Below are 22802 nucleotides of genomic sequence, written 5' to 3' on the forward strand. Positions count from 1 at the left end.
AATGGAAGGAACATTTTTTCAGATGTGGTGGACACGTAAAAAGGTTAAAGGCTAATGGGTAATGCTCTGCAATGAGTAAAAAAAAATGTTTAAAACAACATTCCCCAAAAAACCTCAGGCCGTTTTGTTAGGAATACTTTAGTCTGAAGTTCCACGGCGGCTCAAATTTTGCTAGCCCATAGATGGAAAGTGAGCAAGATCCCTAGCAAGGAAGATTGGCAACTTAAGATGATAGAATTTGTGGAAGCAGCAGGTTTAACTTATAGAATAAGAGAGCAAGAAGAATCTTTATTCAAAGAGGAGTGGAATCTTTTTGCTGAATATTTAGAAAACAATTGTGTACAATTGAAAACGCTGGCAGCATTTAGATAAATTCAACAGTATGGTAAATATTTAAAGGATGTAAAATGGAGAAATGATTAGACTGACTATAATAAAATATGCAGGAATGATAGATAAGTAAAATGAACCACAAAAAGGGAAGGAGGGAAGTCAATTGTTACATGGTATTATGTAAAACGTTTATTTTGAGATGTATAAACTGAAAAATTAATAAGAATTGTTATTAAAAAACCCTATGCAGGTAAAATATTTATATTTTACAGCCCATCCAGCTTCAGGTGTGAGCCTGAGCTGGAGCAGGAACATTTATTGCAGGCTGGAGAGGGAAAGAGAGAGTGACAGGAAAGAGATGGGCTTATATTTCTCATTTCTTCCTGGAATAAATGGAAACAGGAAATGACATCACACAGAACTCTCTCTACCATTTACATTGCTATGCTCTGAGTCTGCCTATCTAGCAATACAGCTCTGTGTCCGTTTGCCCCTAAACTTACTAACTCACAAGAATATGCATTTGTTGAATTCGACTGCCATCTCCCCAAAACCCTTGCACCCCACAGTCTCCTCTTTCTTTCTTTCTTTCTCCTTCAGCAACCTTCTGGATTAACCCCCAGTTCAAAATCCGCTTGGAAGAGGTGGACCACGACGACGACGAGGACAGGAGGGAGCCAGGCTGCAGTTTCCTCTTGTCTCTGATGCAGAAGCACCGGCGCCGGGAGAGGCGGTTTGGCAAGGACATGGAGACCATCGGCTTTGCCGTCTACGAGGTACCGCCCGAGGGCTTGGGAGAGCTGCCCCTTGGGGTGTGGAGACCTTCCTCTGCCTTCTTTTGGAATTCACTTCCCCTCTTCCTTTTGTCTCCTGCAGGTGCCTCCTGAGGTATGTATGCCAAAGAGCAACTTCTGTAAGTATGGGAAGCCCCTGCAAGATCATCTCCTGTCCTATAAGAACATAGGACCAAAAGCCAGGCCACAGGGGTCTGTATTGTCTGCTAATGGTTCTCCAGGGTCCCAGTCTTTCCCACTGCTGCCTGTAGTTGCCAGGAATTGAACTTCAGGCCTTCTGCATGCAAAGCTTGCACTCCACTGTTTTGCTTCGGACTTTCTGCTAAAAGGGGGGGGGGGGGACGGGACCTAAGATTCTAGTCCTCAACATAAGGAACAAAATAAATAGGGGTGTAGCAAATTGCTTTATCCCAAGTCAGGCCAACTGAGCCCATCTAGTTCAATGTTATCTACACTGACCGGCAGCGGCTGTCCAGGGTTTCAGGCCAGGAGTCTTTTCCACCCTATCTGGAAATGGCAGGGATTGAAGCAGGCGCCCTTTGCAGTCAAGGCAAGTGCTTGGAAGAAAGATTCCAGTCCTCATTACTTCTGAATAAAGGGATAATTTAAGTGGGTATAGAGGACTTCTGCTATGTTAGAGCGTTGATCCCTCTAGCTAAGCATTGTCTACACTGACTGGCAGCTGCTCTCTGGGTTTTCAGACAAGCTTATCAGGACTGCTGAGGGTTGAAATTGGGACCTTCGGTATGAGAAGCAGGTGCTCCGGCTGCTGAGCAGCAGTCCTTCCTCTAAAAAGAAAGTAAGATTCCAGTCCTCTTTATTTAAAGAAGGGGCCAATTTAAACAAGGACGTAGAAAGCTGACGTCTACCAGAGCTGTCGTCGTTTGAACCTGGGACCTTTGTACCTGCAAGGCAGGAGCTTTTCCACTGAGCTATCCAGTGCCGGATTTACGTATAAGCTAAGCAAGCTATAGCTTAGGGCCCCACTCTCTTGCAGGCCCCCCAAAAAATTAAAGGAAAAAAACTGGATGTACAGTTCCAAAATAGAAAATAAAAAACACATTAAATAAAACCTACATACAGCAACAGTGTTTTGTGTTGTATAGGCTCCTGTGATGTAAGAAATGGGCCCCGCCTGCTAGCCTGCTCCCTGAAATATCACTGGTTTGCTCATTTCTAATAGTGACAATTTGTTGTTGACAAAGGACAGCTGGACATATAAAGGGCCCCATTACCTTCAGTAGCTTAGAGCCTCATCAAACCTAAATCCGGCCCTGGCCACGGCCGTTCCCTATTCCAAGAGGAGGGTTCGACAGGTGAAGCGCTTGCTCAACTCGTGCCTTCTCCTCTCTGGCAGTTCAGGGGGCAGACCTCCGTACACCTGAAGCGTGACTTCTTCCTGTCGAACTCCTCGCGGGCGCGATCCGAGCAGTTCATCAACCTGCGCGAGGTTAGCACCCGCTTCAAGCTGCCGCCGGGGGAGTATATCGTGGTGCCTTCCACCTTTGAGCCCAACAAGGAAGGGGACTTCGTGCTCCGGTTCTTCGCAGAGAACAAAGCCGGGACAGTGTATGTGTTGGTGGTGATCTTTGTCATTCCTTTGGCAGAGGGTGGGCAATCGTTCAACAGACTGAAATAGGTTTCAGAGTGCTGTACAGTGTCCTCTTTCAGCGCTGTCCAACTACTCAGACCCACTGAAATCAACATTTAGGTTTGAGTGATGATGATGATGATGATAATATATTTCATTTCTATACCGCTTTATATTTATAAGAAAAATCTCAAAGCGGTTTACGGAATATTGAAGCATCAATAAAATATCAATAAAACAGTCTGAAGAAAGTCAAATGTAGAGTATACAGTCAAAGCTACATAATTAACAGAAAACTAAAATATTATCTTAAAGACTTCAAAATAAAACATTACAAAGGAGGTCAGCTACAGAATACATATTTAACACAAACAAAGTTAACAAAAAAACTTAAACATTTTTTAAAAACACCACATTGCTAAGTGAAGTCAAATATAAATTGCACATTTAAAACAGCATAATTAACAAGAGAATAAAATATTATCATAAGCATAACACAGCTGCCTGGCAGGCACAAAAAGATGGGGCAAAAGAATCCAATAGTTAGGGTTTGGTGTCAGGCATAAAAGACGGTGAGAACTCTCTGGGTTTCCTGGCACAACAAATCCAGTTCTTCTTTTTAAGCGGATTTATTGTAGTTGAGAAAGTGACAGGCAACCTTTACTAAACAAGCTATAGGCCCCGCTCTCTTGGGGACCCCCCCCAAAATTAATTGTATTTTAGTTCAACAATTACTTTGATAAAATACATATTTTGTTATGTGCAAATGGCTTTAGATACCCATTAGGTCCATAAATTACTATATAGCATATATCCAACACAAAAAACAGCAACAATTTGTTGTTGACAAAGGACAGCTGAACATTACCTTCAGTAGCTTAGGCCCTCATCAAACCTAAATCCGGCCCTGTGTGTGATTGTGCGCATTGCCACAAACACTGAAGTAGCACAAAAAAGGGCAAAAGCATCCCTAAAAGAGCATAAAAACACATGAAAATAGTATCTGGCAATCCCAAGAGCCTTAGCACCAAGCTTTGAGGCCTATGGAGAGTTGGAGTTTGAGCAAGGAGGTTTGGAGGGAGCAACTGTGGTAGGTTTTGGTGTGTTTTTTGTTTTTTTGATGGTTTCCAGAGGTTTGGAGGATGTTTGCAGGCTTTTCCATGGTGTTCCCAATTTATGCAATTTCACTTTAACACGCGGCGCCTCAGAATGTAACCTCCGCGTAAATGGAGAGTTGCCTGAACTGAATGGGATGAAAGAAAAACTAATGGGAAGACCTGGAGGACCTCTCATGCAGATCAGGATTGAATGCTTGTTGTCATAGAACGCCCCTTCGAACTAGCATGGTCTTCTCTGGCTTTCCAGGGTCTCAAGTTTGCCCCCCCCCCCATTTCCCTGCCACCTAATCCCTTCTTAACCAGACAGGTGTGGGGAGCTGGACTTAGGACCTTCTGAGCTTTTGCCTCTTTCCAACTGGGATTGGCGCTGCCTGTTGGGATACAGCTGCTGACCTCATCCTAGCCCAGACCTTGCCCAGGGCTCAGAGAGTGGAGCATTGAAGCTGCTTCAGCAACAACCAGCCTTAGGCTGAGCCTTAGGTAGGAGCTGTAAACTTTGCCTTTTGCTGAAAAGCACCACTTCTCTTAAAGGGGCCCACCCCATCTCAGAAGCTTTTTTACTCTCATAGAGCAGGGGAGACAAATGGACTGGGGCTCCCAAGACGGAGTCCTCTGAGTCAGAGGTAGGGATGTAAAATGCATTGCTTTCCATTCTGCCCTGTGTTTGACACACATGGCGATATTGCTGTTCTGCAGCAGTTCATCTTGTGCCAAAAATTATGACATTGTCATTCTTTGCTGTCCATTGTGGCGAGATTATGTAGCTTACATAACTTGCGTTGTCATTACTTTATTCCATCCCATTCCTTTCAGTGCAAAGAAATCACAGTGCAAATGGTGGTGGTTTGCGGTGGGGAACATTAGTTCGTTATCATTTGCAGACTGAAAGCAACAGCAGCAGCAAACACCAGTGGTTTTCACTGGGTTGATTTCCATTTTGGGCAAATAAATTAACATTGGCAGCTTCCAGTTTCGTTGGAATTCTGCTGCTGTCGCAACACATGAGCCAGACTTTGGAAACAAAACAAGATGTAAACCCTTGACTTTAACTCTCCCCTGCCTCTCACTTGACTTCAGAGTGCTTCTCACCACCCCGGTTTCATAATGCTTGTTCTGCTGTGTTTACTAGTGTCTGGATAATTGCCTTGAGCTTCTTTATGTTTCCCCTGAGTTCTCATTTTTATTTTTATTGCCTTTCTGCAGGGAAATGGACGATGAAATCCAGGCAAACCTCCCAGATGAGGTAGGAATCCTCCAGTGACAAATACGGACCCCTTTCAAAGGGCGACTTAGAGGAAATTCCTGCTTTTATTCCAGAGCAGGACTTCCCAAGCTGGTCTTTGGATCTGTGACGGTCTATCACCTTCATTCAAGTGATCCGCAGCATGTCTGCAAAAATTCAGTTAAAAACCATGCAGTACCTAGCACCATTGCTCCAAGAGGTAGAAAAATAGCTAAAAGGTCCTCCGAGATCCTCAGCAATTTTCAAGCAGTCCTTGGAGAAAAGAAAAAGTTGGGGAACCAGTGGTGGAAAGGAGTTATGTAACGATTGCCACCAGTTTTTTTTACATTCAAGAAGAATCCCCTCTTCTGTCATTGGCACATCTTTCTCTCTGAATTCAGTATGCGCTCATTGGTGGAAGTCACGAGTGGGGAGAGTTGTGGTTGCATTCAGAGCTTCCCATGGACATCTGTTTGGCCGCTGTGAGAAGTGGATGCTGGACCAGATTGTCCTCTTTTGGCCAGAGCCAGCAAGGCTCATCTTATGTTCTCAGCTAGTGCTGGGGCACAGTAATTTGTCCAGCAGTTTTTCATTTTTTACGAGGTGGTGGTGGAAATCTCCCCACAGATACTGGCCAATGCATGCAGCCCTTAGAATGGACTCATCACATATGGCCTTCAGCTACAGATTTCAGAGGGGTAGCCAAGATAATTCTTGAAGTGACAGTGAAGCTTTTTGTGAGTGGTCTTTTTTTAAAAAAAATAAAAAGAGCAGACTGTCACTTTTCCATGCTTCCGATCCAAAAGAACTTTGCATATTTAGACTTTCTAACCCTGACCTGCCTGTCTGACTGTTCCACTGTCTCTCCATTCCCCAGAAAGTGCTTTCAGAAAGCGAGATTGATGATAGCTTCAAGCAACTCTTTAGGCAGCTGGCAGGGGCGGTAAGTGTGTCAAATGTGGGGAGGAGGGGGTGTTAAATTAGATCCATTCCCCATTTAAAGGGGAACTTTCCCAACATGCACCATCCAAAACAATACGTGGACCGAAATTCAGGCAGCCTTTGAAATCAGCCCTTCTCAGAATTTTGCAGTGCAGTTCTCCAGCCTGGTAAAGTGTTTCCTTACTATTTTGACCAAGCTGTGCAGGTGTAGAGCAGGTGAAAGGTGGCTTCTTGCCAAATGGAGGATTGGCAGGCCCTGCTGATCAGCTGGTGCTTTGTCTCACCTCACCCACCTGTCAAAGTTGGCCAGTGGTAGGTGGAGGGGGGGTTAAGGAACATGAAGTTCCCCACCTTTGTCCTAGCTGAACAGCAGAGCGCTTAGTTTGCATATGCAAAGGTGCCTGGAGCTGTGATGGGGAAACAGGTTCCAGTTCTGAGCAGGTTCTGAGCAAAGGGCTTGACTTCAGGCCTCTCCAAGAATCACCTCTTTTAAGAGTGGCTCAGAGGTGGGCTTAAAATAACATTGAATCTTTTTTTCCTCCTATTTTCCGCCCTTCCTTGCAGGATATGGAAATCAGTGTTCGTGAACTGCAGACTATCCTCAACAGAATCATAGGGAAACGTAAGCACTGAGTGTAACTCATTCCCTCATCTTCTTTTCTTTAAAAAAAGAAATTAAAATAGCAAAACATTTGTCGTGCAGAAAGTCAGGGAATGTGTGCATGTGCATACAACAAATGCTGAGTGTTGTATGCAACAGAGAATAAAACTAATTTGGCGAAGCTTTGTGTTGCTAGAGCCCTTTGGCAACAAAAGATTTCACCATTTAAAATGTTCGGACACCAGCAACCCACCATCTTCCTGCACTTGGACTTGTAACAAACCTGTCATATAGTTCCAGGGTTTGTGGCTTCCTTGTGCTACTGTTGAGTGTCCCTTTGAACGATTTCTGTCATCTTTTTGCTGCGTGCATTCATGGGGTGTAAAAGGAAAAGCTCTAATTGTCCCTTCTTTGCTTTTCACTGCAGATAAAGACCTTCGGACGAAAGGGTTCAGTTTGGAGTCCTGTCGGAGTATGGTGAACCTCATGGATGTATCCTTCCTTTTTGGTTTCGGGGTCTGTGTATTTTAAAGCAGCTCCAGGTTCTTAGTATTTTGCAGGAGAGGAGCACGTGCCATGAATTTAGGTTTGCACTTACCGTAATTAAAGTAGATTATAATTCTCTTTTGCCCTAGCGCGATAAATCCACTTTTAAAAAACCAAAACGAAACAGACTTTTAAAATTATTTAAAGATGTTTATATATTACTTATTACACAAAATTAATATACAGCTTGTTTGTAGAAAAACAACTTCAAAGCGATTTACAAAATTGATAAAACAATAAAATTATCACTAACAAAAGGTACAACCATAATTTAAAACAAACAGAAAATTAAAACCACAATAAAATAGACTAAAACAAATTAAAAACACACAAACTTTCTAAACATATGGTGAGGCTTGTCTAAATACAAAGGTCTGTTCAAGGCACAGTGAGGAGACCTGCCTGTTATCAAGTGGCAGGGAGTTCCAAAGTGTCAGTACTGCCACACTAAATGATTGAGTTCTTCCAGATGCAGAGTGGGTATTATGGGGCACCTGCAAAAGTTGCAATTCCATCAATCGAAGAGGTCAAGTGGGCACATAATCATTCGTGTTTCTAAGTGGTGCACGTAAAAATGAACCTAACAGAGAATAACGCGATAAAAATTCACCATAAAACCAAACGCTGCCTTAAAATGCCTACTGGGATAAGTTTTTGTCATGCACTGGAAATTCAGCAAAGAGGGGGCCCATCTAATCTCTTTTTTTTTTTATAAAAATTTTTATTGGGTTTTCAGCTTTTTCAGACAAACACACACATATAAAACAAACACAAAACAAAACATCTGTAATTTCATAGTCTTACATTCATTACCTTCTTTCAGTGACTTCCCCACACCCCCCTACCCACCTTCCAATTTCATTAAGTATCTCAGCAAGTTATTTGTTCATTTCTCTTAAGTATTGTTCATATCCTTCTTAAAATGTATCATTTTTCCATTTTTACTTATCATATCCCATTATATACATTGAATCCTTTCTCTAAGGTCGGCCTAATTTCTCTCCCACAAATTCCTCGGTCTTTATATTAAACCAAAAATCATATATTGAACCAAAAATCATAATATTTCAGTTCTAGATCCCAGAGTCTTACCACCCTACACTCCCCTCCCTCCCCTACCCCGGTTTTTGCCCCTTCCCATATTTTTAACCCGGATTTCTCACATCGGAGGCCCTTAGGCCCCAATTAGTCTCTTTCCACCAATTTTGTTTATAGTCCTTTTTGTTGGTCTTCTCTTCTCGGAGGGATTCTGTCCCCAGTTCCTCATATTTTCCTCCTTCCAAATCAAACAGAAACAGTTTCTGTCCAGGATCAACAAATCTCCCCTGTTGCAGCTTAAAGAATAAGTCCCCATCAAACTTGTTCATTCTTTTATAGCTCGATATTCCAGTTATTCCAGGGACTTCCATCTTTCTTTGCAGATTTGTAATCCTTTGGTTGTCTTCTTCATTTCTTTTGTTCCCAAAAGTTACAGACTTTTGATTACTCTCTTCCTCCTGAACTCCCTCTTCTCCTTCTTCTTTTTCCCCCAGTTCTAAAGTTATCTCTTCTTCTGCAGCTGCAAGTTCTTTTTCCATCCGGTTAATTCCATCAACAGAGTTGCTTAGTTTAAGATTGAAGGTCATCAATTGTTCACTCATAGCCGAGGTCTGTTCTTGCAGAGCTCCCACCAAAAAAAACATTTTTTTTATCTCTGCCAGTAATTTTCCTTCAGCCGCCATTGCAATGTCTTTAGTTCCCTCCAGGGGGATTTCCATCATGGTTCTTTTCCAACAGTCCGTTACTTTGTTGTTCAAAATTAGTTTGTTTCCAGTGAATTTAATGTAACACTTTTAATCCACAAATATATTTGTAGCACAGTTCCAGGTTTTAACTATCCGTTTGACAGCTCTTTTGACAGCTGTCAAACTCCTTATTCTTTCTCTCGGGTTCACACACAGGGCGCTGCCCGGGTTCGGGGGGGGGGGGTCAGCCAGAGAAAACAAAAGAAAAAAACCTCTGAAGTTCCCCTCTCTTCACTCCAGCACAATTAACTTTTAAATCCAATTTATGAAAGCTTTTTCTTTAAACACCACAGTTTTTCCGACTTAGTGTTCCTCTCCTTACTTTAAGTCTTTTGGTGGGGGGGGGGAGTGTGGACTTCCTTTTTGACACGTCCCCCGATCGTACTCGAATTCAGGAATAAAAACTTTTAGTGCCAAAATTTCCTTCTACTCACGGGTTGCTTTTTTCAGTCCCAATTTCAGGAAGAAAGACGGCGCTCTACGGTCATGGCTCGCGGCTTCGCTCCGCCGAGGTAGCGCTGAACTCTCAGCACCACGCCGCTCCCCAGTCCACTCCGCAGCCTTTAAAAAGGCTCTTCGCGGGTCGGGGAGGGCGCTTGAGGTGCCCACCGAGTTACCAGGTCCGCAAGCTTCCGCGCTTGCGGTTTTTAAGGGTCCCCGTGTCGCCGGCACGGCAAGACCCGTCCTCGACGGAGCCGATTCCCTCCGGGGCTCGGAGGGAATCCGCCATTACCCGTTCGCGCTATCCCGGAAGTCCGGGCCCATCTAATCTCAATCAGGAAGGACTTATGCAGGCTTGAACCCATAACACTCCATGCATGGCTTCTAACAGTTCTGAGCCATGCATCTGAGCCCTCGTGTGGGGGACCAGCAGCAGAGACTCCCCCAAAGATCTCAGTGACCAGACAAGGATATAACAGGTCAGGAAACCCTTAAACTATCCTGGACCCAAGTTACTCAGGGCCTTGTAAATTAATGCAAAAACCTTGAATGTGACCCAGTAGTGTATTGGCAGCCACTGGAGCACTGGCATGAATGAACGACTTGTGGGAAGACAGACACAGTGCCTCGCAAGTGAATCAGGACACATGTTGATTGTCTTATAACCTTCCCCCAAACGAATCAGAATGAACGCTATGTGAAGGCTGGACGTAGTTTAACCTCTGCCTAAGCTATATGCCTGCAAGCATTCAACAAACTATTTTTTGGGGAGTATGGTATTGGAGGGGAAGGGGAGGTGATGGTGGAAGGAGGCGACGGTGACATTTTGACAGCAGTGTCTCCTTAACATCCGCTTCCTTGATCAGAGAGATGGAAATGGGAAACTTGGATTGGTAGAGTTCAACATCCTTTGGACCAAAATCAGGAGCTATTTGGTAAGCTCACAGTGTCATCAAAGCCATTTATGGGTAAAAAAAAAAACCCCACACAAATGTGACTACAGTGGGGTGGGTAAGTGGTGGGGACCTCTGCCCAGATATCGTGGAGTCCAGCTCCCATCAGTCTCACACTGCATAGACAGTGGTCAGGAATGATGGGAGCTATAGTCCAACAACAGCTAGAGGTCCACAGATTTCCCATGGTTTGCTGCACAAAACTCTCCAGTCCAAATATTTCACAAATATTCTCTTGGTTACATGATTCCCCACCCCCCGCAAACCAGGATAGCTAAATGGAATTATAATTACTTTTGTTATTTGCAGGGAAAAGCTGGGGAATTCTGCTTAATAGTTTTCTGATATGCAAACAATATTTTGCAGATATGTATCTGATAGCTTGACATGCATCAGTATCTAGTAAATTTTGCACAGGAACTGCCTTGATTCAAAAAAATTGGAACATATCTATGGAGTGGGCTGAAAATGAGAGAGCCCAAACAATCAAACTTTGTAATTTGACATCTATTTGATTCTGAAATGTGAATGTTGATGTCCAGTATCATAATTTGAGCATGTTAAGGAATTTTGAATCTGGTTCTGAAATCTCTTCCCTCTAGATGGGACTTAAGTCTGGAGAGTTTGCAGTTTAGTGATCCTTTCTGGATCTCCCTCTAGTGACTATGAATTGATGGGTTCCTACTGGAGCCTTGGAACTCATAATTTATTTTTTCCTCTGGACACCTTAGGTTCTTGGGGCTCAGTCGCTGGGTTCACTGTTGACACCTTTTGGGGGGGCATCTTATCTCCTTTTCTCTTTGTTATCTTTTAAGGCAGTCTTTAGGAAGTTCGATTTGGACAAGTCGGGGAGCATGAGTGCCTACGAGATGCGGATGGCTCTGGAGGCTGCAGGTGATCTGCCCCTTTTTAATTGCATTCAGTTTTCTAGGCAGCCTCTCAACTGAACTAGTCCTCAAGGTGGAATTAAAACCAAGTCATCAATCAGAATCAAGAAAATCAGAATCAAGAAGCCCAGCTAACAGCCGGGGATCCTGGGTGGTTGGCCACTGTGGGAACAGGATGTTGGAGTAAGATGAGCCTTTGGCCTGATCTAACAGGACCCTTCTTGTCTTCTTTAACATATCCAGTTCCTTTGCCCTTTCCTCATTAATTGTAACTGGAAGCTGTGCGTGAATGATGTAGACTAATTGGCAGTTCAGGTCCTGTGAGAAAGACACTTGTGACTCTTGTCTTTCCTGCTCAGCACCCAGTCAAGTAGAATAGTAGAGATACAGCTGCCATATAAGTTTTGTATTACAAGTGTCTCAGGACTGGGAAATTGGATGCCCTCCAGATGTTCTTCAACTCTCAGCTCCCATCAGCCCCAACTGGTATGGCCATAGTTTAGTGGTGATGGGAGTTGGAATCCTGCAAAGTCTGGAGGACCACAGGTTCCCCACTAAGGTCTAATCTAAACTGCTGGATTTCAAAGCACACAGCTGTCTGAATTGCTCACAGTCCCTTGGCTTACCTCAAAAGTGGGAGACTCTGTTGTGTTTTTAAGAAAGCCACCCAGCTTCTGAATGAAATGTATTTGCTCTTTCTTTCTCTCGCCCAGGCTTCAAGCTGAACAAGAAACTGTATGAGCTAATCATCACCCGCTACGCTGAACCTGATCTGGCCATCGACTTTGACAATTTTGTCTGCTGCTTAGTGCGACTTGAAACCATGTTCCGTGAGTGCCCTTTTCATAGGGTGGCCGTTTCATATTTCGACGTGTGACCAGGTTGTTTTAGTCTGCCTATGGAGGGCATGGGCAAAGCCCCCTTGCCCAACCCCCAGGACCCCATAGCTATTGAGGACTGGTGGAGGCTGTGTTGTCTGCACCACTTCTTCCCTCTTTGGGGTTCTCCTAGAAGTCAAAGGAGGCAAAGGAGTAGTAGTAGTGTTGGCCTTGGAGTTTAGAAAGCTGTTGGCTTTGCATGCCCCAGTGCTCTACTCCAGGGCTAGAGGGTTTCTTTAGGCGTGCCTAAAGGCTTTGCAAACCACCAGCAACATTTTAAATTACCATGCAGTGTTGCAATATGTTCCCCATGCTGCTCTTAAATTCTGTCTATAGCAGCTTGAAATGGGTGTGGAGGAAGCAGGCCAGCAGCCTGGTGCATCTTTGGGCATGCCACCCTCCTGGCGCAGTTCTTTAGAGCTTGTCCCTGAAGTCAACAGGGTTGATCTGGGTTTGTTTCCCACCCAGAGAAGTCCTGCAGTGAAATATCTTGATTTAATTCCCACCCTCAACTCTGCCACTCACCCCACAATCTCTCTCTTCAGGGTTTTTCCAAGCACTGGACTCAGACAAGGATGGAATCGTCACCTTTGACTTGGTTAAGGTAATGCCTCTCTGATCGTTGAAAATAAACTGCCAGTGTCAGAAGTTCTGTGTGGAGTAATATTAGAAATATTGTAAAAATGGAAAAAGAGAGATGATATGTTAAAAGATTTAATGGCAATATTAAGTTAAGAAAGGAATCAGAGGTGCTGATGGAAGTCCAAATAAGAATGTATCTGTGATAAACTGTGAGGTATGTTTTATAATTTTGTAAGCTAAAAACCTATATATATATATATATGAAAATAAACTGCCAGTGTCATAAAGCTGTGACACAAACATTTGGTGAGATCACACTCGGGATACCGTGTGCCGTTCTGGTCATGGAACTTCAAAAAGGATATTGTAAATCTGAAAAAAGTGCAGTGAATGGCAACAAAAATGATTGAGGGGGTGGAACGTGTTTTCCTATGAGGAACGATTATGAGATTGGGGGTTTCTGAATTACTATGTTTTTTATCCTCCTGAAAACCCACCAGCATTTTTGCAATAATTTATCCTAATATACACATTTACTTACATGCAGCGTTCCCCAATGTGATTGTGCATTGTATTGCAGCCTATGTATGCATTTTTGTACGCATTATTGCAAAATTTGGAGAAGTGCAGATTTTGAAGGATGGGTCTATGTTTCAGTTTATGCGTTGTTTCAGAAAGCGTGAATTAGGTAGATTTGCTTTTGATGGTGACCTGAACTGAATTTCTCCTCTATCCCCCTTTTTATCTCTCTCTCCTGCACTGTAGTGGATACAACTAACCATGTTTGCCTGAAGAAGAAACGGCACCATCCCTGCACGGCTGTCTGGCCCTTCTCCTCGGACATCTTTTGTGCTTTCGTTCTTTTTACCTGCAAGTGCCTTGCATCACAATGTGGTCGCTTCTTGCTTTTTCACTGCTTCCACCTCAAATAAAGGAACAGACACGTGCTTAAACACACACACACACACACACACACACACACACACACCACTTCACATTTGCCTCACGTGCCAAGGTGGACTCTCTTGGCTCCCTGCCACCGTGCCTGGTCACCTGTGACCTCGGAAGCTGTTCAGATCCTGCGCTGCCTCCAAAGCTGCTTCTTGCTTTGAATAACGATCCATAGCGAGACTCTTGCCGCACAGCTTGGCACAAAAGAGGTCTTCCTGACTTGACCTCAGGCTCCTTGTCTTTAAAATGGGGGCTTATCACAGCACCAGCATGAGCAGCAACGGTGGCTCTGTGGAAAAGCCCTGAGTGGGCAGTGCATTCTGGGAAAACTCTTGCCTCTTGATGGCCAGTTTTTCAGTGGCTGTTGGCTTTGGTTAGTTTTTAGGGCTTTGTCCTGATGTTGGCCTCTTAGGTTTTTGGTTTTTTTGTCTTAAGACGTATGTGCAGAATAAGGGGGGCAGCCAGAGAGCTGGCCCCACAGAAGCATTATTTTGAAATAGTGAGCAAACATCCTGAGGCACACGGCGGGGGGGGGGGGAGCCCTGATGCCTTAATTTTAAAAAAGGGATGTCTTGCCTTCTTTGTCCCTATTGCTGGATGTCTGCTCAGTCCTCCCAGTTTGCTTCTATAGCCGTCTGGTGGATGCCCACTCTGCAACATAGCACTGCTTGCTGGGAAATCTCAGCCCTCTGTTGGCCACACTTCCTTCGACTCATTTGCCATATTTCTTACACTCAGGCCATATTTGCACTATACATTTAAAGCACTCTTGAAACACATTCAACAACCATGGCTTCCCCCAAAGAATCCTGGGAGCTGTAGTTTGTCGAGGGTGTTGTTATGAGACCTCTCTCCCACTCACAGAGTAGTTTTAAATCAGTCCCTCTTCCCAGGGAATTCTGGGAACTGTAGTACTCTCAGCACTCTCAACAAACTAGAGTTCCCAGGATGGGGGGTGGGTTATAAAGAGTGCTTTAAATGTGCAGTGTATATTTGGCCTCAGATTTGCCCACTGGTATTTCACTATTTGCCAGTGATATGCCTTCTATGTTTTTGAAACATATTTGCATCAGTGCCAAAGAAATATTCCCACTTCTGTAACTGTTTTGGCCTCTGTATTTTTTTATTTGGCAAATACAAAGTTTGGCAAGAATGGACTGAGACCTGACAGGGGACTTTGCAGGGCTCCTTCTTCAGGTGGGAAAGGCCTGTGTCTACATGGGGGAAGACTGAGCTTTCAATCCCTGGCATCTCCAGGTAGACATAGGAGAGAACACAGTCTGGAATCCTGGAGAGCAGCTGCCAGTCAGTGTAGACAATACAGAGCTAGCTAAACCAAATGTCTGGTTTGGTGTAAAGCCGCTTCTGATCTCCCTGCTTATATCAGCCTTTTATTCAGAAGCAATTGGACTGAAATCTTATTTTTAAGGGGAGGATTGTCTTTCAGTGGCATGTTCTGCAGTTCAATCCTCAGCATCTCCAGGTAGAGAGAGGAAATAGAACTACAGTGGTACCTCGCAAGACGAATGCCTCGAAAGACGAAAAACTCGCAAAACGAAATAGTTTTTCGTTTTTTGAGTTGCTTCGCAAGACGGATTTCCCTATGGGCTTGCTTTGCAAGACGAAAACGTCTTGCAAGTTTGTTTCCTTTGTCTTGCAAGTTTGTTTCCTTTTTCTTAAAACCGTGCATTCACTTTGAGGGGCAACTCATAGGACACGGTGTGGTAGCCTTTTTTGAGGTTTTTGAAGACTTTGGTGATTTTTGAAGCTTTTCCAAAGTCCGTGCTTCGCAAGACGAAAAAATCGCAAGACGAAAAAACTCGCGGAACGAATTAATTTCGTCTTGCGAGGCACCACTGTACATGGTTCAATGGCCTGGCTCCGCCATAGGGTGGCTTCCTGTCTTCCAGTCTGTATCTGGCTGCAAGGACTTCATCCCTTTTCTCCAGCCCCATATTTTCCACTCGCCCGAGAGGCCCCCTTTCCCTCACTGGTGCCTGCCTTTTGGCACCAACAGCTTCACATCACTGACATCTCGAGAAGTTGCCCTCGCCAACCTTGCTCCTCTCTGACTGTTGTCCTGCCTAGAGGGTGCCTTTCTCGAATGGGAAATTGATAACCCTGCAACACCTGGAGGGCTACGGGTCCGCCATCCCCGGGATAATAATAATAATAATAATAATAATAATTTAAAAAAAAAAAAATTATTCATACCCCGCCCTCCCCAGCCAAGACTGGCCTCAGGGCGGCTAACCAATATTAAAAACAAGTTGATTAAAATACAACATTAAAATACAGCATTAAAACATTAGGATGCAGCCTCTACACAGGAGGAGAAAGGAAAAGGAACGAGGGGGAGGGAATCAAACTGGTTATAAGCCAAAGGCCAGGTGGGACAACTCTGTCTTACAGGCCCTGCGGAAAGAAATCAAATCCCGCAGAGCCCTGGTCTCATGAGGCAGAGCGTTCCACCAGGCCGGAGCCAGAGTTGAAAAGGCCCTGGCTCTGGTTGAAGCCAATCTAACTTCCTTAGGGCCAGGGACCTCCAGGGTGTTGCTATATATGGACCTTGAGGTCCTCTGTGGGGCATACCGGGAGAGGCGGTCCCATAAGTATGATATGGATAAGGAACTGACCCTTGGAAATCAAATAGGGTCAGGCACAAAATGATCGGCAATCCTGTTTGGCCAAGAGTTGGGCAGGCTGCTTCCTGTCTCTGGAAGCTTCTATGAGCCTTCCAAGGCCTGAGGGGCAGAATTCTCCTCACCCAGAGGCCGGTTTGGGGTGAATTGGGGCCTCCAGGCTGCAGCCGCTGAATGCCCCTTACTCCCCCCCCCACTTCACACTTGCTCCCAGAAAGCCACCTGAGGTGCTGCAGAAGCCCCCTCGCTCCCCTCCGAGGCTGTTTCACGTCTCCCTTGAGGTGCCCAAATGGGAGACTTCTGAGGTGATGTTTGCTTCTGTGATTGTGCCGGAAGATTCCGTTATCAGGGATTATTTTACACTCCTATGATGCAACTGGGTACTACTGTTTAATCTTGTTGTTTTGTATTGTAGAAACAGACTTGTTTTATTGCCAAAAAAAAAAAAAAGGAAAAAAGAAGTGCTATTATTAAAGCAAGATGCTTGAGTCCCTATTGGTTTGGGCTGTTTTTTGTTAAATTTCATTCCTTCACCACACGGTTCGAGGGGGGGGTTTACAACAATATAAAAATACAACCTTGGAATAAGTTAGAACAATTTACAGTCGGAAGAATAGGGTGGGCCTTAAACTTTAAACCACATCCTTCGCCCGGCTGTGAGGCGTGAAGGCCACTCCCTGCAAGGCCCTTTCCAACTGGCCTAGGGGGCAAGGCCCAGACTTGCCAGCCCTAGAAAGAGGCTCCTCATGAGGCCAGAGGAACATCAACGGGCTATTGTTTTATTTATTTAATATGCTGCAAAACGCTTAGAGATTTTTATTAATATCAGCAAGACAACGGAGATGGTGTTGGGCTTTTGGAGGAAGAGAGGAAAACAAGCCTCCCACTGTGGGGAGGCCTTGGGCTGCAGGTGAGCTGATCCTGAGCGGTACAGGGAGGGGGAAGAGGTTACTGGTTTCCATAGAAACACATCACCTGTCGTTTCCCTAGAAAAAAGATGTTCCTAAGAGATATGCCCTGCACAACAAACCGGGTGCTTGGGGTTTATTGACTCCCAAGGCTCTCACTGGCCCCTTCTGATATATGCAGGCATCTGACTGTCTCGGGAGACAATGGAGGAGTAAGGTCCTTTTGGGGTGAGGTCAAACTGCTGGAAGGTGGCCTGCTGTGGCCATAGAGGCTGATAGGGGAGAAACATGTTTTATTGCATCTGGGGCAGAGGAAGGCATCTGGCTGGGCTGCTGCAGATGCACCAGGGCATTTCTTTTCTCTACACTCCTCCTAGTGGTCATTCCTCCTCTGGTCATTGCTATGGATACAGGCTTTCATGCACTGCAACCCAGTTCATCTGAGGGATCTCCATAGCCAATTGGTGAGTGACACAAGGTCACATAGCCTTAATAGAATTAGGAATGGGCCGAGACGTTCCCCTGTCCATTGTAAGAGAGGGCATCAGTGGGAGCTGCAAAAGCATTTCCTACTCTTCACATTCTAGATGTTGACTTCGGTGTTTCCTGGTCACCGTCCCACATTTGCATCCAGGCAAGGGACAGGTAGCACACCAGTTCAGCTCAGCTTTTGAGAAGATAACTATTATGGGGGTTGTTATAAGTAGCCATTATTTCTCCTTTGGTACCATAGTTTGGCTGGGTAGCTGGCTGGCTGGCTGTCCTAGCAAAGGTAGCCACTTGTAGGTGTCAGTGGGTAAGAGAGCAAACCCAAGGTCTCTTGGGGGGGGGGCATCACGGGGGTTGGTGGGTGCTCTGGAGCTCCCCCTCCATGGAACGAGAGGGAGATGCACCTGCAAGCCACAGAGAGGGATGTCTGAAGAAGTGGGGATCCTCTCTTGACAAGCAGCAGGAGGTTCTGCTGCTCTTGCTGCCCCACCAGTAGCCAAGTCATAAAGGAGGCTAGGGAAACCCAGCCAGATGGGCAAGGGATAGATAATAAAAATAAAATTCCAGGAGATTGTCAGGGGTGGATTTGGGAAGCCGGATGCAAACAGAGGCAAAGTTAGGATCCATACATGCTTCTAGCTCGAGAGATTTTAGCCGCAGAAATACTCAAAAGGTGTGGGTTTTTTTCTTTGTTCCTTCTGCTATACACAGGAAATCGAGCCAAGGAGTGAAGTGCATTGCAAGATCCTATGAGCACCCTCTTTCTCCTCGATCCGCTCATAGCCACCCCAAAAGCAGCTGTCTTCCTCCTTAGCTCAACCCTGGGATAAGTCCCCCTCATCCTCGAACCAGACTATGTCCTCCTCCCTGCTGGTCTCCCCTGAAGATATCCCCATCCCCCCTGAGTCCCCCTAAGAAACTGCTCCACTCCTCTGCTTCCTCTCCATTCAGCCCGCCTGGGAATATGCCCCCTTGCCCCCTGAAACTCTCCTAGAATATGCCCCCTTGCCCCCTGAAACTCTCCCAGGATATGCCCCCTTGCACCCTGAAACTTCTGGGAGAGTTTCACGGGGCAAGGGGGCATATTCTGGGAGAGTTTCAGGGGGCAAGGGGGCATATTCTTGGAAAATTCCTAGAAAATATGCCCCCTTGGCCCCTGAAAGTCCCCCAGGATATAGAGCGCAGTTGCAACAGGGGTTACCACTCCCAAACGTCCAATGTGGTACGAAGGAAGGCAAACCCCGAACAAAAGAAGGCATGGAGTTTTATACTTTTCTTACAGCACAGAGGAATATGTCAGAGGAGGGGTGATTCCAGAGATTACAGGTGAGCAGTTGTGAGAAATATTTGGTGAAGTACAGTTGTTATGACAGTTATTAACACTTCAATGTTTACATGCAAAGTTCTTAAGTGGTGTTGATAAAGAGAGGAAGGTTTGCAGATGACTGTTATGGATATTTCTCAGCCCATCCAGTCCATCCTACTGATATCTATCTATTGTGATTTTATGATTACAGGGAGAATCTTCATGGTTCTGCCTGGAGCTTTTCCTCCAGGGAAGAATGACTTTGGGCTTTGGGCGATTCTGGAGCTTATGTTGATGTTCCAGAGCTTATGTTGATGTTCCCTGACGCCTTATGAATGAAGTGTTATATGTTACTTTGTTGTTATGTTACGGTTGTTAATGACTTATTAAAAATAAACAGTTGTATTTGTGAATTTGTGTCATATCACTGTAGACCTTGTAGATGGAGCTGTGGTGCTGTTTTAGTGTTTGAATGTATTCCAAATTTGGCACTCAGTAAGGGACGCGGGTGGCGCTGTGGGTTAAACCACAGAGCCTAAGACTTGCTGACGGGGGGAGCTCCCGTTGCTCAATCCCTGCTCCTGCCAACCTAGCAGTTCGAAAGCATGTCAAAGTGCAAGTAGGTAAATAGGTACCGCTCTGGCGGGAAGGTAAACGGCGTTTCCGTGCACTGCTCTGGTTCACCAGAAGCAGCTTAGTCATGCTGGCCACATGACCTGGAAGCTGTATGCCGGCTCTCTCTGCCAATAAAGCGAGATGAGCGCCGCAACCCCAGAGTCAGCCACGACTGGACCTAATGGTCAGGGGTCCCTTTACCTATAGTCACTGGAAGGACAGATCCTGAAGCTGAGGCTCCAATACTTTGGCCACCTCATGAGAAGAGAAGACTCCCTGGAAAAGACCCTGATGTTGGGAAAGATTGAGGGCACAAGGAGAAGGGGATGGCAGAGAATGAGATGGTTGGACAGTGTTCTCGAAGCTACTGTTGTAAATAAAAATATGCCCTTTTCCCTTATGGGGTATCCAAGAGCCCATATAGAGTCCTTACATAGGTTCCCTATTGGTAGGAGAAAATAACAGAGGCCAACCAGAGAATATTGAGAAGCAAAGCAGCTAGTAAGCTTGATCTTTATTGATCTGTTGCAACAGGGTGCTCCCCTCACTCGCAGGAAAGGAGGAGGACCCACAAAAATGCTGTGCAAGGGCTTATAAAGACTTTTGAAATTCCCATCCTCTAGATCAAGACCACCCCCAGAAACATTATGCATACATCACAGAAGGGGTGTAACCTAAGACCACCCCTCAGATACATCCCAGAAAAGGCGGTCTAAAACAGAACATTTGCATGTTGTTTTTCTCCTGTCGCAGTTTATCTCCTGTCTGGCAAGTTACTTGATTGGATTTCCTGGGGAATCTGGCCATTCTTTTGTAGTGGTAAAATACTTATTTCCTGGGCCAAGTCACAGGCTCACACCTTATTCATATCTTAAATTTGTCCTTAAGACAGGATTTGTGAGGAAAGAGACAATGGGGAGACTTTTCCAGTTTGACATTGCAGAGAAAACATTTGGCCAGTTTAGGAATCAAAATGGTTCCAGGTTGACCTATGTATGTGCGGTTATGAACATTACCATATATCTAAGACCATAAAACTCCTATCACATTACCAACATGAGCTTGACCAAACTGCAGGAGGCAGTGGAAGACAGGAGTGCCTGGCGTGCTCTGGTCCATGGGGTCACGAAGAGTCGGACATGACTAAACAACAACAACAACAACAATAGTCGGTACCAGTGTCCTCAAAGAGCTGAAGATGTAGCTTAAAACCAAATTGGGTGTCTTTAAGGACAGAAATGGGCCATGAAAGGCAGGTTAATGCACAAAGAAAGCAACCACGTAACTTCAGCTACTCCTAAAATACTTCCTTTCCCCATACATCAATTTCTTAGAGGACATGAGAACATGCATTATGAGTAACATCAATGTTCAAATATTTTTAAAAACTTCCCTGTATAGAGAAAATTAATTAAGAACGGAAAAGCCATTTATGTAGTGCAATTATAGATAAAGTGAAATGCATTAAAACAAATTTGGGACGCATGGGAAAGAGATACTTTTACTATACAAGAGCAGTGGTGCAGAAATGTGTGCCTTATTTTCTAATTTCTTTAAATCAGCTGTCTCCTTTAACCAACACTTCTCAAGACGGTCTTAATGCCACTCAACCACTGCTCAGAGGAGGGGAGCTACGAAGAAAGCCAAATCAGTCGATCGTTTCCATTACCTGGTTGCCGCCATATATTATATTAGCACAGGCACACGCGCAAGAGGGAAAATCGGATAGAAAAGCCCCCTTTATCTCCGCCGGCCTCGTCCGCCTCATTTACATCTCCCTGGATGGCATCCTGGCCTGTAGCAGGATCCAGTTCCAACCCTTCTTCAAGCTTCGCTTTCCCCCCTCCTTGCTTTTCCTCTCTCCTTGACGCTGCTGCTGCTGCCCCGTGAACGGAGATCAAGAGCAAAGCTGGTCGCGCTGAAAGCAATGGGGAGAGAAAGGAAGAGAGACAGAGAGGAAAAGGGGGGGGGGCGAGGACTCGCCCTTAAAAGAAAAATCCCAGTGAATTGTATTGCCAGCTCCCTTTCGTCCATGCAACTCTCTCTGTGTGTGACTGCGGATTGCGAAGTCCTGACACGGATTCTCCACTACCTCTGAACTGGAGCCGCCTCCACCTCCACCTCTTCCTCCAATCTCCATCCCTCTCTCTTTTCTACCCGGGTTCACCTTATCATATAAACGTGTGTAGAAGCGGCGGCAGCCAAAATATATCGGGAGGACACACATATATATTCTCCAGCACCCCGCTTCTTCTGTCTCCTCGCCGCCCCCGCCACCACCCGCCCAAGCTGGTGGGAGGGGAGGGGGGCTTCTGGCAAATAAAAGCGGATCAGAGACAGCTAAATACCAGATGTGGAGATAATCTGAAGGCTCGATCTGCCACCACTGGCCATTTTCCACTCCATTTGAGCTGCTTGCGGCTGCACGGCTTTGGGGAGGAGAGGAGGAGTGATGGGAGGGGGGGGAGAGAGAGAAAGAAGCGGTGCGGGGGTGGGTGGGTGGGTTCGTGCAAAAGCTCTGGGCTCGATCTGGGGTGTGTTCGTGCAAAAGCTCTGGGCTCGATCTGGGGTGTGTTCGTGCAAAAGCTCTGGGCTCGATCTGGGGTGTGTTCGTGCAAAAGCTCTGGGCTCGATCTGGGGTGTGTTCGTGCAAAAGCTCTGGGCTCGATCTGGCAGCGGCAAGCAGCGCTGGATCACTTCAGCCGGCGGCGGCTAGGAGCTTTGGGGCAGCCCCGCAGCGAGAGCAGGAGAATCGGCTGCATCTCGGAGACCCACTGGGTGCCGCCCGCCCACTCGAGGACCTACTCGCCAGCTCAGTATCAAAAACTTTGATCTGTGGTGTTGACTTTTTTTTCTTAATTTTTTAAAATATATATTTTTTCTTTTTTTAAAAAAAATATTTTTTTAAGTGTCCCCGGATTTATTGGAAAAAATCTGGTAACCTTAGGGTAGAGGCCCTTAGATGTATGGTGTGCAGCTAGTGTTTTGACTCAGTGGGGCTTCTGAGCAGACTTGCTAAATATTTATTAAACAGGCGACGATATTCACATTGCAGCGTAAGTCAATCAAGCGCCCCACTGACAGGAATCGCTGTGAGGTAAACAGAGCGCGTGGGCCGCCTCACGTGGCGGATGGATTGGCTAGGCGGCTCGCCAATCACACTCCTAAAGGCGGTCCCCAGAGTCCGCTCGCTCTTTGGATTGGCGGCGAAGACTTCCT

General features: G+C 45.5%; 1 protein-coding gene and 1 long non-coding RNA gene across 3 annotated transcripts in view; both read left to right on the forward strand.

Moving 5' to 3' along the window:
• The window catches only part of CAPN1 (calpain 1), a 45417-nt gene extending 30637 nt beyond the window's left edge, over positions 1-14780 (forward strand). For both annotated transcript variants that reach the window (XM_081842927.1, XM_081842928.1), the window contains exons 11-22: positions 934-1109; positions 1210-1221; positions 2485-2696; positions 5040-5079; positions 5936-6001; positions 6565-6622; positions 7029-7093; positions 10239-10307; positions 11141-11219; positions 11926-12042; positions 12636-12694; positions 13438-14780. In XM_081842927.1, the coding sequence (XP_081699053.1) occupies positions 934-1109; positions 1210-1221; positions 2485-2696; positions 5040-5079; positions 5936-6001; positions 6565-6622; positions 7029-7093; positions 10239-10307; positions 11141-11219; positions 11926-12042; positions 12636-12694; positions 13438-13464 (980 nt within the window). In that variant the 3' untranslated portion in view covers positions 13465-14780. The remainder of the gene's footprint in view (positions 1-933; positions 1110-1209; positions 1222-2484; positions 2697-5039; positions 5080-5935; positions 6002-6564; positions 6623-7028; positions 7094-10238; positions 10308-11140; positions 11220-11925; positions 12043-12635; positions 12695-13437) is intronic.
• Positions 14781-18700: 3920 nt separating this feature from the next.
• On the forward strand, positions 18701-19384 carry LOC309331034. The gene is made up of 2 exons (XR_014151689.1): positions 18701-18988; positions 19180-19384. It is a non-coding gene; the product is annotated as an uncharacterized lncRNA (long non-coding RNA).
• Positions 19385-22802: the final 3418 nt, after the last annotated feature.

The sequence above is a fragment of the Podarcis erhardii genome (assembly GCF_964252035.2).
Source record: "Podarcis erhardii genome assembly, chromosome: 15".
Taxonomy (NCBI): Eukaryota; Metazoa; Chordata; class Lepidosauria; order Squamata; family Lacertidae; genus Podarcis; species Podarcis erhardii.